This window comes from Chionomys nivalis, chromosome 3, assembly GCF_950005125.1.
Source record: "Chionomys nivalis chromosome 3, mChiNiv1.1, whole genome shotgun sequence".
In the NCBI taxonomy this organism is placed as follows: Eukaryota; Metazoa; Chordata; class Mammalia; order Rodentia; family Cricetidae; genus Chionomys; species Chionomys nivalis.
Window position 1 is genome coordinate 96983930 of NC_080088.1, and position 18152 is coordinate 97002081.

At 51.5% G+C, this 18152-nt stretch overlaps 1 protein-coding gene across 1 annotated transcript; it reads left to right on the forward strand.

Annotated features, from left to right (window-relative positions):
• Positions 1-7702: 7702 nt before the first annotated feature.
• Positions 7703-17502, forward strand: Ap1s1 (adaptor related protein complex 1 subunit sigma 1). Its single transcript, XM_057765773.1, has 5 exons — positions 7703-7809; positions 10825-11003; positions 11569-11677; positions 15248-15385; positions 16758-17502. The coding sequence occupies exons 1-5, from the start codon at positions 7807-7809 to the stop codon at positions 16803-16805; spliced, it is 477 nt and encodes a 158-aa protein (XP_057621756.1). The 5' UTR covers positions 7703-7806; the 3' UTR covers positions 16806-17502.
• Positions 17503-18152: the final 650 nt, after the last annotated feature.

Below are 18152 nucleotides of genomic sequence, written 5' to 3' on the forward strand. Positions count from 1 at the left end.
ATGGGCCTGTAATCCCAGCACTCCTTCAATGGAGGCAAGAGGATTGGAAGCTGTAGGTCATCCTTGACCGCATGGCAAGATTGAGGCCAGCCTATGATACATGAGACCCTGTCTCAAAGAAAGGAGATTGGGGGAAAGCACTGGGGCTGTGAAGCCTAAGTGTGTGTGTGTGTGTGTCTCCATTGAGACAGTTCAGTGGCCACAGGCCCTTGTCACCAAGCCCAACAACCCGAGTTCAATCCCCAGCACCCATATTGGGATGGCAAGAACCAGCTTGGGCGTCTTCTGACCTCCTCTGCATGTGGACCGTTGATTGCATGTACACACACACACACATACACACACACACACATGCACACGGGTTTGCTTTATTGTTCTGGCTTTCAGGGTTGTTTTAGGAAACTAGATCTCACTGTTGAGTCCAGGATGGTCTTGAACTGGTCAGTCACCTGCCTCAGTCACTCAGATCAAGGGGTTGACAGGTAAGTGCCAGCCAGCACTCCCACCTAGGACTCGGGGATCTACAAAGGGTAGAGGATCCTGATGGTCGGCCCTGGAGGCTAAGAGGGCCGGGAGCACAGCCCTGGCATCTATCTGTTCAGCTTCTGCCAGGGGCCTGATGCTGCTTCCGTGGTGGGGGGAGAGGGGAGGGCAAATGGACGTGTGCAGAGGAAAGACAACGGGGAGGGTGGATCCCATTTATAACGACGCACTCCCAGTGACTAATCCAGCTCAAAGGACTGAGGAAGTCATCATCACCCCCTTAATGGCTGCGTTACTTACTTTTGTGTTGTAATAAAAGACCTGACAATCCCAGCAGCTCCGAGCAGTGCCGAGCTCAGGCTGTGAGCCACAATAAACTGGAAGGCTACAGTCCGTCGTGGTGGGGAGGGAGTGACGGCAGAAAGATGAGGGGAGGGGGGAGGTCACACTACATCCCAAGCCAGGAAGCAGGGGGAGACAGGTGCTGTGCCCAGCTCCCTGGAGTCCCAGTGGACGGGATGACGTCACCCACATTCAGGGTGGGTCTTCCCGGCACACTGAAAGGTTCATCTCCTAGGTAATTCTAAATCCAGTCAGGTTGACAATGAAGACTAACCATCACAGAATTATTTGGGCTCGTGATTTCAGGGGGATGCAGCCCATCGTCCTGGGGAGACACAGGGGATGGCTCCGTCCCAGGTGGTGGGAGCATGCTGCAGTGGTCTCTTCCCAGGGTGAGAGACCAGAAGACGGAAAGCTGGATGGGAGCAGTGTGTGTGTGTCGCCTTCAGAGACCCAGTGCTGCACTTCTGTCAGCCGAGCCCCATGTATTAGTTACTTTTCCCGCTGCTGCAATAAAACACACCACCAGAAGCAACCTATGAGGACATCAAAGCAGCTGGAATCGGCTGGTCACATGACCCCCACAACCAGGAACACAGAGTAGTACCTGCTGGTGCTCAGCTCCCTTCCTCTACTTACGTGGTCCAGGATCCTGACTAGGGAATGGTGCCGCCCACAGTGGAAGTGTCTTTCTGACCGGGGAAATTCTAGACTGTGTCAAGTTGTCGGTTAGCACTAACCATCACGCCACACTTCCTAACGGGCTCCACAGTGTGCTTAAAACACAGCCCTGTAGGAGGCGTTTCCGTTTCAAACCACAGCTATCCCCAACCACCTTTTTTTTTTAATATTTATGAGTGTTGTGTCTGTCTGTCTGTCTGTCTGTCTGTATGTGCACCTCATGTATGTCTGGTGTCTGCTGAGTTCAAAAGAGAGCATCAAATCCTCTGGAATTGGGGTTACAGATGGTTGTGAGGCACCATAGAGTGTTAGGATCAAACCGGAGTCCTCTGCAAGAACAAGTTCTTAGCCACTGAGCCATCTCTCCAGCCTCACCCCTCATCTCACATCTCAAAGGCCCTGCTGCCCAATATTGTCACATTGAGAAAGTAAGGTAGGAATTTTAGGGGACCCACACTTAACCTATATCAAAACTCATCTTTGCGGATCACAACTATTCTGGGGGCTGGAGATGGGGCTCAGCCTACCGAGGCCAAGTACTTGCTGGGCAAATGTGATCGGATTTGGTTCCGATCCCCACAGACTGTATAAAGCTGAGTGCAGCTGTGTTTATCTGTCATCCCAGGGTTGAGGAGGCAATGACAGCCAGGTTCCTGGATCTCGCTGTCCGGCCAGCCTAGACAGTTGGTGAGCTCCAAGTTCAATGAGACCCTCTCTCAAAAAACGAGTCGGAGGCTCAGATGAAGATACTTGCCAACAAGCCTGATGACCTGAGTCCAATCCCTGAGTCCCACATGATGGAAGGACAGAACAGATTCCTGAGAGCTGGTCTCTGGCTGCCACTTGTGAAAAGCATGTGCATGCATGTACGTGCGAGCGTGTGCGCACACGCACACAAATGTAATAAAAATTCATAAACAAGGTGGAGATCAATTGAGGAAGACACTAGATATCCATCGTTGTCTTCCACATGGATGTACACACATGTACATGCAGACAACTCCCATGCACATACCCATATAAACATGTACACAGACCACACGTGTGCACATAAGCATACACACGTATGCATCCACACACATATACAGAGACAAACCCCCTCTTCTGGGTGATGGGGAGCAATGAGAAGGCATGTGTCAGCATCCCACAGGAGTCCGGAACCCAGCTGAATCGATGAGGCTGACTCATAGGCAGGCAGCGGAGAGCGCACAATGAGGAAATTTACCAGGCAGCTCTCTGTGACATGAACAGAAACCAGCTCTAACAGAAGCACAGCAGGGAAACGGGGCGCTTAGAGAACTTCCAGGCCAGCAGGGGAACAAAGCTACGTATGAAGAACGATGCCCCCCCAAGACACCTGTGCCTCCCTATCCCACCCATGTCCTCGCTGAACAGGGGATACCGTCGGGAGCATCACGACACGATCATCTGAGGGATTTCACCTTCTGACTCTCTTTGAGAGTCTACCTATCTTGCTTTGATTGCCTCACTCCCTCCTGGACCAAAGTCCAGCAGGCAGGTGCACCAAAGCCCTGAACTGGACTGCAAGGGTCATGCTGAGCAGGGTGTGGTGGCATGCACCTGTAATCCCAGTACTCAAGAGATCTCAGGATCCAGGGCAGCCTGTGCTTAGGTAACTACTTGGAAACTAGCCTTGGGCTGGACTTTTTAAGACCCTATCTCAAAAAACAAAACAAAACAAAAACCCACATCCATGATTGTTTAAATTGCAAAGGTTGTCAAATGAGGGCTGGGATGGGCTCAGTTGGTATAGCGCTTACCTAGCCTGCTTGAAGGCCTGGGTTCCATCTCTAGCACTGCACAAACCAGACATGGTGGTGTACACCTTTGATCCCAGGACTCGGGAAGCAGAGGCAGGCGGATTTCTGAGTTCAAGGCCAGCCTGGTCTGCAGGATGAGTTCCAGGACAGCCAGAGCTATATAGAGAAATCTTGTCCAGAAAAAAAAATCACAAAAACAAGTAAACAAATAACAAAAAAACCAAACAAACAAAACAGATGTAGTTGTTCAAGCAAGCAATCCCAGCACTAGGAAGATAGGGGCAGGAGGATCAGAAGTTCAAGGTCATGCTTAACAGCACAAGTTTGAGATAAGCCTGAGCTACATGAGACCCCATTTCAAAAAAATAAAAATAAAAGTTATGTCATTGGAAGACCCTGGCTGCTGCTCTGGTTGGGATGGTGGTACCCACCCCCCAACACTGTCTCCTGTGGTCTCCATCATCTATGCAAAAGGAGTCGCACATGTTCCTCCATCTCATCTTTGATTCCTCTCCCTTCTCTGCCTCTTAGATCATTTATCAGCCTAGGCTGATTAGCTCATCACACTCAGCTCTGATTGTCTCTCTCCCTCTCCCCCTTGTGCCTGGATACACCTAAACGGCCTCCTTCGTGATCTTCTGGCCCTCCATCAGTGCTTTCCAATTATCCCACACAGTGCTGTATGACTAACACTTTAACCACTGAGCCAGCTCACAGCTTCCTACCACGGCTTTCATTAGGTGGTTCACCGGCTCCAATGGCCATAATGACTCCCAGCTGCCCACTGCATCAAACCCTAACTCCTCCCCAGGCACGGGCAGGAAGGAACCCTCTCGTGTAGTCTCTGCTTTCATTATTCACAAACAATTAAGAAATCCAGCCATCACCTTTCTGTCGTTCTCCACGAGCAGAATCCTTGCTTGTTTGTTTTTAAGATTTATTGTGCTCCTGCGTCCGTGTGAGAGTGTGTGCATGTATGTGCAGGTGCCGAAGGATGTAAATGCCAGTGGCAGAATCCAAGGAGCTGCGGTTATGGAGGAGGGGTGTGGGTGGAGTGGGGGCGGGAATGTTGTGAACCACCTTACATTGGTGCTGGGAATCAAACTCGGGTCCTCTGGAAATGCAGCAAATGCTCTCCAGCCCTGGCTTCTCCTTTGTTTTTGTTTTCTGGTCATTTGTTTTGCATTGGAAACAAAAACCTCACCTAGTCCAAACTGACCTTGACCTCACTAAGTAGCAGCTAAATACCTTGAACTCCTGAGTCTCCTGCCTCTACCTCCCAAATGCTGGGATTACAAATCTCTGTAAACCACAGCTATTTGTGCTAGGCACCGGGGATCAAAGCCAGAGTTTCCTCCTGAGTTCACAAGCCTGGCGCAGGAGGGGAACAGTTAATAGGGCTGGCAACCTCACCTCCCTTCAGCATCTTGCTGCTCTCTCCCGCCCTCCTTTCAAGTGGAAAGGCGAGACAGGCACCGGCACAGGGACAATGGTCAGCTCCCACACTAACCAGCCATGCCTGCGAAACTCATCTTTCCGACAATTTTCTTGTGAATCGCCTCTTTTCTGCAGCTAGGCAAACTGAGATGAGGAGTTCTCGAAATTCCCAGCTTCCCAGAGTGTGTAGGGACTCACATCTCTGTAGCCTCCAAACTTAACAGGTGTTGTTGTTGGCTGCTTTTTTTTTTTTTTTGGTTTTTCGAGACAGGGTTTTTCTGTAGCTTTGGAGTCTGTCCTGGAACTAGCTCTTGTAGACCAGACTGGTCTCGAACTCCCAGAGATCCGCCTGCCTCTGCCTCCCGAGTGCTGGGATTAAAGGCGTGCGCCACCACCGCCCGGCTGCTTTTTCTTTTTAATGCTTATTTGTGTGTGCGTGTGTGTGTGTGTGTGCGCGCGCGAGAGAGAGAGATAGACAGACAGAGACAGTGTGCACTTGGGATAATATGAGTGGAGGTCAGAGAAGCCTGGCGGTGGTGGCGCACGCCTTTAATCCCAGCACTCCGGAGGCAGAGGCAGGCAGATCTCTTGTGAGTTTGAGGCCAGTCTGGTCTACAAGAGCTAGTTCCAGGACAGACTCCAAAGCTACAGAGAAACCCCGTATCGGAAAAAAAAATGCAATAAAATAAATGATGATAATAAAACACTGGAGAGAAGGCTTTGCTGTTGAGAGCAATTCTAGAGGACCCAAGTTCAGCTCCCAGCACCCACACCAGGAAGCTCACAACTGTGTTTAACTCCAGTTCCAGGGGATTCTACAGACTGGCTGTCCTGGAACTTGCTCTGTAGACCAGGCTGGCCTCCAACTCACTGAGATCCTCCTGCCTCTGCCTCCCAAGCTAACTCCAGTTCCAGGGGATTCTACAGACTGGCTGTCCTGGAACTTGCTCTGTAGACCAGGCTGGCCTCCAACTCAGTGAGATCCTCCTGCCTCTGCCTCCCAAGCACTGGGATTAAAAGTGTGCGCCATCACAACCTGGCTCCCACAGCCTCTCCTTGCCTCCAAGGGTACCCTTACTCACATTAGTGTGCCCATATACATACACAGACACACGCACACACACATAATTTAAAAACAAATGTTTAGAAAACAAAAAAATACAGTTGTTCCTTGCCCCCAACCATTATTTAGTAATGATCACTCTAGTTTCAGTTCCCTAAAGTCAACTGTAATCCAAAAAAAAATTAAATGGAAAATACTCAGAAGCAAACAATTTGCCTAGATATAGTGGGGAGGGCCTTGGTTCTGCCTCGAAGCAATGAGCTAGGCTTTGTTGACTCCCCATTGGAAGCCTTAGCTCTCTGAGTAATGGATGGGAGGGGGGAGGTGGAGGAAGCAGGAGGAGGGGACTGGGTGGGAAATGGATTTCGCATGTAAAATGAGAAAAGCTACTTTTTAAAATAAATTAAAATTAAAAAAGAAGTAAACAATTCACAAGTTCCCTGTGCATTTTTATTAAACATTTATTTGTTTACTATTGTGTGTGTGTGTGTACTTGTCATGACAGATGATCAGAAGACAGCTCATGGGCATCAGCCTTTCCTTCTGTCATGTGGGTCCAAGGAATCAAACTCAGGTCAGGGCTTGGGGACAAATGCTTTTACCCGCTAAACCATCTCGTTGGCCTTTTTGTTTGTTTGACAACAGTCTCACAGAGATGAGCCTGGCCTTGACCCAGCTAAGCAGAGGGAAATGATTTCCAATCCCTGAACCTCCTGCCTCCACCACCCAAGGGCTGGGATTACAGGTGGGGAGCAGAACCCAGGGTTCCACACAGGGTAGGCAAACACTCCACCAACTAACTGGGTTGCATCCCCAGCCCCGATTGGTGAGCTTCAAAGCGCATGCCATTCCTAAGGACTCCCCGCTCCATCCCAAATCATCCCATTACTCACACATTAACCACTTAGTAGCCATCTTGGTTATCAGATTGAGCACAGTGCTTGTGTCCAAATACCCCATGTTTTGCTGAATGATCTAGAGTACAGAAGCAGCGACGGTGATAACTCCATGGCAACACATTGTCATAATCGTTCTATTTCATCCTTCGGGCTTTTTAATTTTTGTATATGTATGGGCACACAGATGTGCAGGTGCCCCTGATGGCCAGAAGTAGGTGTTGGATCCCGAGCCAATTACACAGAACTACAGGGACTCGTGAGTCACCCAGGGGGATGCTGGGAACTGAACTAGGGTCGTCTCCAAGTGCAGTACCTGCTCTTAACCACTAAGCCATCTCTCCAGCTCTTACTATTAGTTTTGGCCATAGGTTCATTCTGTGCCCAATTTATAGATTAAACTTTATGATAGGTATAGGACAACAGGCTCTCTAGTAGCTTTGGGTGGTCTCCAGTTGAGGCTGAGCTTGAACTACAAGGCGCTCCTGTCTCTGCCTTCCCAGTGCGGGAATCACAGGTGTGCGCCACCACACCTGCCTTGTGTGTTACGTAGCCCTGAGCTGTTCTTGTATCCCCCAGCCTCCGTTCTCTACTTCCCTCGTGCTGCCCCATCACCACCCTTTGACAGACGTTTTCCACATCAGTCATTCCCACCGTGCTCCCTCTTCAGTGCTCAGCTTCCTGCATCATTCTTCCTTGCTTCTTCATAAACTCTAAAGATCGTGCAGTCACCTCTCACCCTTTTCCCGCTCCCCCCCCCAACAAATGCTGCAAAGCTCGAGGCCCTCATTGTCCCCCTACCCTCTCTCCCTTTCCCATCCTCCAATCAACCCTCCAAGACAGCCTTGTTACCATGACAACCGAGCTTCTGCAAAGCTGAAGTCAAGGACCTGGTTGCCATGGTTTCCGCTTCTCCGCCTCCAGCCCCGCCCGCGCGCCGGGTGGGAGGGGAGGGGGGGGCGCTGCAGCATTGGCGCCTGCGCAATGTGGCCGCTCGATTGAGCCGGTGAGGCCGGGGGCGGGGCTTGAAGCGGAGAGGGAGGGAAAAGAAAAGAATCCGACGGGGAGTGGAGCTGGCTTCTACGGTGGCCGGAGAGGGACGTGACGGGCCGGAGGCTGCAGGATGGTAGGCTGTGCAGAGAGGGAGGGGACGGGGACCCGAGGGGCGTGGGCTGTACCTGCGGGGGCTCCGGAGGGGGTCCGCCTGTAGTAGGAGTCGCCCTGTCTTCCCTGTGGTCCGCTAAGGATCCACTTCCCGGAGCGACTGGGGCGAGCCGACCTCGGGAACTGGAAATGGCACTCGGGACAGGGGCGGGGAGAGGGGACTGGACTGAAGGGTGGCGGGACTGTCCCGAGCCGGGTGGAGCGCTCGGGACACGGGGTTCGGTCCTCGCGATGCCCCCGGTCACTGCTGCAGGGAAGCCACACGGGGAGAGGGCGCCGGGGTCGCTCGGGGGCTCGCAGCTCGCCCAATCCCCTTCCCATGAGGCCCACGCTGGAGCGGGGCCCGAGGAGAGCGGTTTCCGGGTGTCAATAGTTAACCTCCTGTCTCAGTTCCTTGACTGAGCTCGCTCGGAGTTCTCGCTCAGGTGGGCTCCTGTGTTTGTGGTCGGGGAACCCAGGCTCTGGAAGACTCCCCGACTGGGGTATTCCCAGCTCTCCACCCTCCCCAGTCCATTTTCTTTTCCGGAACCTAGGCCTTCCGTCTTCCTGCCATAGCTGTCACCCCCTTATCTTAGCCGCACTTGGCTCCCTCAGTTCTTAACATCCCCTGTCCCCCCAACAACCGCCGCCCCCACTTTCTGGGGTCTTTGTTCCTTTTAATTTATAACCTGTAAGCTGGAAGTGCCACACACACCCAGAGATTCCAGCCCTAGCCATGTTCACAATTCTGTTTGCTTGGGAATTGAGTTCAAGGTAAGGAATCAGGAGCCCCTCCAACTGGGAAGAAACTAGATCCGTGAAGCAGTGAGGACTCCGCTTGCTCCTTATTCCACAGACATCCCTAGGAGAGCCATCCTGGGTGACCGACCCTCTGTGAGGTACTGACTGTGTGATCTGGTGTCTGGGAAGGAAGGTCAGGCCTATGTTGCACACCTGTAACCCTGGCCCTCAGGAGGTAGAAACAGGATCAGAGAAAATCAAGGGCAGCCTTGGCTACATAGGGAATTGAGGTCAGCCTGAGCTACTTGAAACTCCGGCTCAAAAAAAAAAGAAAGAGAAAGAAAAGAAGGCTAGAGAGATGGCCCAGCTTGTGAAAGTACCAGACAACCTGAGTTCAATCCCCAGAACCCTCATGGTGGAAGGAGAGACCTGACCCACAAAAGTTATCCCTCCCCCGCATGAGTACCCCTCCCCCATATGAAATAACATTTTAAGAAACTGGAAGGAAAGCCAGTACTAGGAACCAATTGTGTGGGTAGCAGAGGAAAGCAGAGGGCGAGAGCTGAATATCCCTGTACCAAACGCAGTTCGGATGTGTGTACAATGTGCAGAGAAGATTATCAACAGGCCTGGGGCTGGCACTGAGAGGCCGTGTGTCAAGGGGCTTATGGCAGGGTGGGATAGAGACCCGGCATCTCTGAGACACGGGGTCTAGAAGGAACTTAGGACTGATGTCGCTGGCATCAGCTCATCATGAGGCCAGGAATCTTAATCCCCATGGAGAACAAGGTTAGGAAACAGGAGGTCAGGGAGCAATAGCAGCCCAAGCATGTTATAGGGCCTACTGTGCTCCAGGTGCACCCACAAATGAACTCATTGAAGAATTCCTTAAGGCAGGAGGGGTTCAGCCATTAAGAGCTCCTGCTTCTCTTCCAGAAGACCCAGTACAGTTTCCAACACGCATGTCAGCCTGCTCACAGCCATGTGTAACTCCAGATTCAGCACATCCGATGCCTCTGGCCCCCGTGGCCCCCGTGGCCTCCGCACTCGTGCACATCCCCGCTGTGTTGATGCACAGCACACACTTACACATCATTAAAAAGAACAAAAGCGGACTCAGTGCTTAAGAGCATGTGCTGCTCTCGCAGAGGACTTGGGTGTGATTCCCGTCACCCACATGGTGGCTCACAACCATCTGTGACCCTGGTCCTAAGGGCTCTGACAGGCATGCATGTGACTGTTTCATGCTCATAAAGTAAAATAAACCTTTAAAAAATAAGAAGAAAGACAAGTCTTAAAAGAATTCTGTAAGGAAAGTAACTTTGTTGTTTCTATCTTGCAGGTAAAGAAACTGAGGTTCAGGCAGATCTCTGTGAGTTTGAGGCCAGCCTGGTCTACAGAGCAAGTTCCAAGACAGCTAGGGCTGTTAACAGAGAAACCCTGTCCAAAAAAAAAAGAAAAAGAAAAGAAAAAAAAAAACCCACAAAAAACGAGGTTCAGAGACAATTTTTTACAAAGTCAGTAAGATAGCTCAGTGCGTAAAGGCACTTGTTGCCAAGACTTGAGTATCTGAATTTGATCCCTGGAACTCCCATTATAGAAGCAGAGAGAACCAGCTCCCCAAAACTGTCCTCTGAACTACACACACACACACAAATAAGTGTATAAAAACTTTTTTCCTTTTTTTTTGGGGGGGGGGTTGTTTGTTTGTTTTTCAAGATAGGGTTTCTCTGCATAACATCCCTATCTGTCCTGGAACTAGCTCTTGTAGACCAAGCTGTCCTTGAACTCACAGAGATCCACCAGCCTCTGCTTCCCCGCGTGTGCCACCACTGCCAGGCAATAAAATGTTTTTACATTTATTTCTTTTGTCGTGGGGGAAGGGGGGCTTGCCACAGCAGGAGTGTAGAGGTTAGAGGACAGCTCGTGGGAGGTGGCTCTCTTCTGGAATGTGGGCCACTGGTATTGAACCCAGGTCATCAGGCTTGATAGCAAGCACCTTAACCAACTTAGCTCATCTTGCCAGCCCAGAACAGATTAATTTGCTGGCGGTCATACTCAGCTAATAGAGCCAGGATTCGAACCCAAACCGCAGGCATAAAAATCTTTGCCTTTCCCTCAGGAGAAACATTGTTCTCTACGCAGCTAGGGCAGAAGTGGTCGTGAATTTTGCCGAGTCTGGGCCTGTGCGCTGGTGCAAGGCAAGGGGCTCTGCACCATTCTGTGCCCCTCAGCTCTGGTCCTTCCTCCCTTCCAGATGCGATTCATGCTACTGTTCAGCCGGCAGGGCAAACTCCGGCTGCAAAAATGGTACCTGGCCACCTCAGACAAGGAGAGGAAGAAAATGGTCCGGGAGCTCATGCAAGTCGTGCTGGCTCGAAAGCCCAAGATGTGCAGCTTCCTGGAGTGGAGGGACCTCAAAGTCGTCTATAAGAGGTGATGCTCCATCCGTTTGTTTTAGCCGTCCCTGGATTGCACTGGCATTCACACTGGGTTAAAGTGGCTGAGAAATAGCTCTTTCTCTGAAGTCGGGAGGAGTTCTGAGGCGCTGAGGAATCTACAGGGAGGTCATGAGTGCCCTCTTCCTTTACTTTCTAAGGTCATCTAAGTTCTGGTTGCCTCCTTGGTTTTCTGACGCGTCCTCTCGCACACACCCTGAAGGCTCTCCTTCCCACGTACAGGTCCCTCCCAGTCTCCTTCACCATGCTGAAACCTCCTGCCACTTTTCCTCATGCCTACACCCACATTCCCCTGCATACCTTCCCACCTGCATACCTTCCCAGTTCCTTCTGCTCCGAGCATGTGAACTGGCTCAGGTGTATGCTGAGTTCAGCCAGGCAGGTCAGAGGGCACGAGGGAGAGGGAATGAATCGTGGGTGTTTCTGAAGCACGCTCACATTCTCTGTACCGGCTGGGACATCAGGCTGGCCGACAGGTTTAGCCTGGAACTCCAGGGTCCTGAAGCCAGTGCCTAACTATGCCTCATGGGCTTCCTCCCCAGATACGCCAGTCTCTATTTCTGCTGCGCCATTGAAGGTCAAGACAATGAACTGATCACACTGGAGCTGATCCACCGATACGTGGAGCTCTTGGACAAGTACTTCGGCAGCGTACGTCTCCCCACGAACCCCCGCTTCCATGCCAGGCAGTTCCATCTTCCTACCAAGCCCTAAGAAAGGCTCAGCCAGTCCCTGCCCTGGAAGTCTCAGTGGGGAGGTAGTGTTGGGGCACAGAAGCCATAATTAATCTCCCCTATTAAGCCTAAGCCTATTAGCTGTGGCCCTTAATCAGCTTGGGGGTGTACCTCAGTCGGTTGAGCTCCGGCCTCGCTGCATGGAGGGTGGTGGCCATAGAGGGATCCTGGCATTGAATATAGGCAGAGACCAAGTTCTCCTTTTACAGGGGTCCCTGACCTTGGCATTATGTTAGAATAGTCTGGAGAGAGGGAGGGAGGCAAGGAGGGAGGGAGAGAGAGATACACCCAGAGAGAGAATGCGTGCGTGCGTGCGTGCATGTGTGTGTGTGTGTGTGTGTGTGTATTTGTACACAAATGTTCATGGAGAGGCCAGAGGACAAACTCATGTGTTGCTCATCTGTGCCCTCCACTCTACCTTGGTGGAGTTTCTTCTTCCTTCCTTCCTTCCTTCCTTTCTTTCTTTTTTTCCCTGAGGGTTAAGGATTCATTTTATTTATTTATTTATTTATTTATTTATTTATTTATTTAGGTTTTTCAAGACAGGATTTCTCTGTGTAGCTGGAACTCACTCTGTAGACCAGACTGGGCTCAGACTCATAGAGATCCGCCTGGCCTCTGCCTCCTGTGTGCTGGGATTAAAGGTGTGCGCCACCACCACCTGGCCTGTTTTATTGTTTATTCATATGTGTGTGTGTCTGTCTGGGCATGTGCATGTGATTGCAAGTGCCTGCAGAGGTCAGAAGAGAAGAGGAGGTCAGACTCCTGGGGCTGGAGTATGTGGGTGCAGGGGATTGACTTCAGTCCTCTGCAAGGACTGTATGTCCTCCTAACTACTGAGCCATATCTCCAGCTACCGCCTTGCTTTGGTTTTTGTTTGTTTGTGTTGAGGCAGGGTCTCTCACTGGCCCAGTACTCCTTGATTCAGCTCAGTTGGGGATCCCCCTGTCTCCACCTCACCTGCACTGGGACTACAAACAAGCACCATTATGTCTAGCTTTTTTTTTACATGGGTCCTGGGGACTCAACTGCTTGGGCTCGAGGCAAGCAGACGGCACATATACATACATACATGCAGGCAAAACACTCGTGCAGGTGAAAATAAGTAAATCTAAAACATTAAAAAAAGATACACAGAACCTAACCTCTCAGATTCTGAATGAACTTGTGTGGTGTGCAGACTGTAGATACAGAATCAGAATGCCGCCTTAATGCAAAACACTGTTAATGATGTACAAAGCTCAACCGGGGCCAGGTGATGGTGGCGCACTAGGGAGGGAGAGGCAGGGTGGATCTCTGTGAGTTCAAGGCCAGCGTGCTCTACACAGGGTGAGTTCCAAGACCCAGGGCTACACAGAGAAGTCCTGCTTGGGCGGGGGCGGGGGCGGGGGCGGGGCGGGTTCTACTTCAATTGATTCTTTTGGTGGTGCCAGGGATTGGGCCAGGCCTGCGCTCCTGCTGCTGTTCTGTGCTCTCCCTATTGTTCTTTTTGTTTGTTTTTGTTTTAAGGGTTTTTTTTGGGGGGGGGGGTACATTTATTTACTTGGGAATGGTAAGGCACACTCAGGAATGCGGAGGTCAAAGGACAACTTTTGAGACTCTGATCTCTCCTTCCTCCACGTGGGTCCTGGGGATTGACCTCCAACTTGGCAGCAAGTATAAGTGTCCCTACCCAAAGAGCCATCTGACTGCCCTTATTGTTATCATTATTGGGGGCGTGTTTGCCATGGCTCTGGGAAGCCAGAGAACATCTTTGTCAAGCGAATTCTCTCCTTCCACTTTTGCGTGAGTCCTAGGGTAGTCAAGCTTATGTGACAAGGGCCTTTTCCTGCTAGTCCGTCTGGCCAGCCCGTTTTTTTGTTTAGTTTTGAGGAGGTAGGGAGGTTCAAGACAGGGTTTCTCTGTATAGCCATGGCTGTCTTGAACTAACTCTGTAGACCAGGTTGGCCTCGAACTCAGAGATCTGCCTGCCTCTGCTTCCCGGGTGCTGGGTTTAAAGGCGTGTGCCACCACCACCTGGCTCCTGCTTTTGAGTAGCATGTATATATCCTAAGCTGGTCTCCATCTCACTGTGCAACTGAGGGTGACCCTGGACTTTTAGTTCTCCCAAGTTCTGGGGTCACAGGTTTGACCACCACACCCAGTTTATAGGGTTCTGGGAACAGACCCATTTTAAGCAAGTGTCTTAGTCACTGTTCTTTTGGCCGTGAAAAGACATTATGACTAACGCAGCTATTACAAGAGAAAGCATTTAATTGGGGGCTTGCTTACAGCTTCAGAGGCTTAGTCCATTATCCTGGTGGGAGCGTGGCAGCATGCAGGCAATTGCTGGAGCAGTAGCTGAGAGCTAACTACAATCTGACTCACAGATAGACTCTGGGTTTGGCATGGGCTTTTGAAACCTCAAAACCCATCATCCCCAGTGACACACTTCCTCCAATAAGGCCACACCTCTTAATCCTTCTAATCCTCTCAAACAGTTCTACTCCCAGGTGACTGAGCCTTCATGTATATGAGCCTGTGGGGCCATTCTTACACCGGCGCGGCAAGCGTTCAACCACCTGAGCTGTATTCCTAGACTAGGTTAATTGATTGGTTGGTTGATTTCATGTTAGACATGGCACGTAAGGCCTCACACATCAGGGTGCTTTATGCTCCTCTCCTGAGCTATCTCCTCTCCTCTTTTGTACTTTGTATTTTGAGAAAGTGTCTCACTAGGTTGCCCAAATTGACCTTGAACTCCCTCTGTAGCCCAGGAGACTATCTTCTGCTCCGCTCCCGGAATAGCTGAGACTAGAGACCTACACCACTCCCACAGGCCTTTTGAGGTTCTCTGGTTTGTTCATCTATCCAAGGAGTCAGCATTACCGTCTCCATTTTTGGATGGGGAAACTGAGGCCCATAGACATTCCATGGTGTACACAGCTAATTTTGTATTAGTAGAGATCACCTTGGGTCTTCTAAAGCAAAGACCATGATATTCTCCTCTGCCCCAGAATGTCTGAGGCGGAGACTAGCCCAGGGTCTGGCAGAAACCATGTTGGAGATTTTAAGAGAAAGGCAACAGCAACCACAGACTTCTATTTCCTGGTCCAGAATAGGAGGCTGACTATAAAAGGATGAGGAGAGATGGCAGTTTGTACCGACAATCCCAGCACCTGAGGCAGGAGGATTAAGACCTCAAGGTCAGCCTGGGGAAAGACCAGAGTTGAGAGCTGAGGGCTGGGAGGATCTGAGAGCCACTGAAGGGACTCACTGCGGGCTGGGGCTGTAGCTCAGTTGGTAGAGTACTTGCTTACCTTGCATGCCCGGTACCCTGTGCCATGTGGTGCGGTGTGGAGGCAGGAGAGCCAGTCTAAGATAGCTTCAGCTATATAGTGAATCCAGGGACAGCCTGGACTACATGAGACTGCAGGGGCGTAAAACAGAAGGAAGAGGGCTGGGGGACATCTTGATGCTCAGCTCTGCCTTCTCCCTCCTCTCCCAGGTGTGCGAGCTGGATATCATCTTCAACTTTGAGAAAGCCTACTTTATCCTGGATGAGTTTCTGATGGGTGGGGACGTCCAGGACACCTCCAAGAAGAGTGTGCTTAAGGCCATCGAGCAGGCCGACCTGCTGCAGGAGGTACGAGCCAGGGACAGTGAGGAGGAGGAGGAGGAGGAATACTGTGGCCGAGGGGACTTCCCCTCTCTCGGACACCTTGCCCATTGACGAGTGGCCCCCTCCATCACGCCCTGCTGTCTGACTTGTCCTAAGTCCGGAGCCTCTGGACCAGGAGGTGGGTGGAGCCATCTCCCACTCGCCATCCCAAGCTGTGGCCTCTTCCCAGGACCCATTTCCTTTGACTTAATGATTCTCCCGACAGTAAGGGCTGTTGAGAGAATTGGAGAGTGGTTCATGGTAAATAAGCCTTTTCTTCCTTGATTTCATATCTATTTTCTGTCTCTGCTGATGGAGCCGAGGGCCCTGATCCGTACTTGGCCTGCCTGTGTGTGTTCCTGTGTATAACGTGAGGGGGGTGTGAAGGCCAAAGGTTGAAATTGGGTCTCTTCCCACTGAACCTGGAGTCCATTCAGCCTCGCTGGTTGGCCACTGAGCTCCAGGATTTGCCTGTCTCTACTCCTTCCCGCCCACTCCCCCATGCCAGGCTTGTATGTGGTTGCTAGGGACCTGAACTCAGGCCTTCCTGCTCACGGTGACAGTATGTTCATGACAGGACAGTCTCCACAGCCATGCCTGATCCCCACTTTTAACAACATGTGTACCCACATACACATGTATACACACATGCACGTGTAGACACACATACATACACCCCGCTGTTGCTCAGGCACTGACGGCTGTGGGGACTGTTAGCTCTCCCTGCTATCTGGCACACCCCCTCTGCCATGCTGCTGCTGAGCCTTGGTGCAGGGAGATGAGTCACCAGGGCTCTGCAGTGACAAGCAAGCCAACTTGAGCTGGCTCTGAGGAGGGGGAGAGATGGGGGCGATGAGGGAGGTTGGCTCTCTCGGGGAGACACGGTGGAATGAAATGAGGTAAGCTCGCTCATGTCACACCCTCACACATAGATGCATGCGTGCCCTCTGGTCACTAAACTTCTCTTCCCGGGGACTCTGGGACCAGTGTCTTGCTGGCTTCACCACTCTAAGAGGCACAGACCAAGCGTCCATGCCACCTGCCTCCTGGGAATCAGGGTTCCTCTGCATCCATTGGGTTCTGAAGCTGCACACCTGCTCCCTGAGTCCAGAGCTTTAGATTCTGGGTGGTGATGAGTTTGGCATCAACCTCTCCTCACCACTGTGGGTTCTGGGAGTGGTGTCATGAGGCCTGGGAGCCCCCCTCAACTGAGGGCTCATGGTGTTCCAGACTTGGGCTCACATCAGCTTCTCCTCCCCCACCCCCACGTGTCTGTGCTTCCCCTGACTCTGATCCCTTCATCTTGCCCTCCCCTTCTGCCCTCCCTGTGTCTCTGCCTCACCCTTGTCTGTCTCAGGAGGATGAGTCGCCCCGCAGTGTCCTGGAGGAGATGGGCCTGGCGTAGCCGCGTCAGCCAGCAGGGGACCCTGTGGAACTGGGGAGCCAAGACAAGAGGCAGCACTTGGGGGCTGTTTCTCCCACCTCTCCCCCAAGCCCCTTCTCTTGGGAGCCGGCTGCTTTTCCTCGGCCACCTCACCTTCCTTGGAAGGAGCTGTGGCTCCAGCCCTTCATTCAAACATTCCCTCCCTCCACCCTCTACCTTTCCCAGCGGAGGCTTTAGGAGTAGGAAGGCAGGAAAATGTGACCTGGATGGGGGTGCTAAGTGGCTTTCATTCCCTTCCTCTGAAGAACCAATGTTAACCCCAGCCATCCTCCATCCTCCCTGTCCTTTATTGCTGTAAATATATAAATATGTCAGGTTAAAGGGAAAAGGTTTCCAGGGCTCTTTTCTCCCCTCTGCCCCTAAACCTACCTCCACCCCTCCCCATAGCCAGCCATGGCAGCTTCTCTGCCTGGGAGGGGATTTCCCTCTCCTGCCCCCACTTCCTGCTGGGCTCCAATGTCCAGCCAGAGCCAGGGAAGGAACCACCAAGTTAATGTTTTTCTAACCTTGCCTCCTGGAGGGAAGGGACAGTTGGGGGAAGGGCCTGCTTTCTGGGACACTGGCCCTGTCCCCCTCCACTCCAGCCAAGCGGGTAGAATGGGCCAAGCGGCTGCCTCTGTTTCCTTTCTTCTGGAATAAAAGGACAAGTGTTTCTGGACTTGGCTTGCCTCTGTGTTTGTTGAACCAGATTGGTGTCCACCCTGAGGTCAAGGGAAGCTTCCTGCTAGTGTCTTCCTGGGACCTGGGTCACCATAGCTAAGAAGAAAAGCTAAAAATAGAAGATGCAGTTGAATGACAGCTGGACAACAGGTTTGGTTGCTGTTTTGCTTTATGCTCTGGGATAATCAAACCCACGGCCTGTGCATGCCAGGCAGATCCTCTGCCTCCTGAACGCTTAGCCCTCCAGTGTTTGGAGACTCGGAGTGACCTGGATCTCGGGGATGAGTCTGGGATTACAAGCATGTGCCAACCACACCCCGACACAACAGATGCATTGGAAGTTTCTTTAAATTTTAAAACGGGATCTCACGTAGTCTAGGCTGGCTTCAAACTCAGTATGGATGGGAGGATAAACTTGTCATTTCTGGCCCTCCTGCCTCTACTCTAGAAATGCTGAGGTTACAGGTGTTCAACAGCACATTCTATTTTACAAACTGCTTCATACGTGCTGGGCAAGCACTGAATCAACAGAGCCACATGTCCAACCACAAGAGTTGATTTTGTATTTTGCAGTACTAGGGTCTCTTGCATTTGAGGTCGATGCTCTATTGCTGAGCCACATCCAAAGCCCCAACAGATAAATTAGTG

What these genes read in the sequence shown, in the direction of transcription:
- Ap1s1 (XM_057765773.1), top strand. An exon ending in CTCAAAGTCGTCTATAAGAG is followed by an intron (nt 11,004 to 11,568) that starts GTGATGCTCCAT and finishes CTTCCTCCCCAG; the next exon opens with ATACGCCAGTCTCTATTTCT. An exon ending in TGGACAAGTACTTCGGCAGC is followed by an intron (nt 11,678 to 15,247) that starts GTACGTCTCCCC and finishes CTCCTCTCCCAG; the next exon opens with GTGTGCGAGCTGGATATCAT.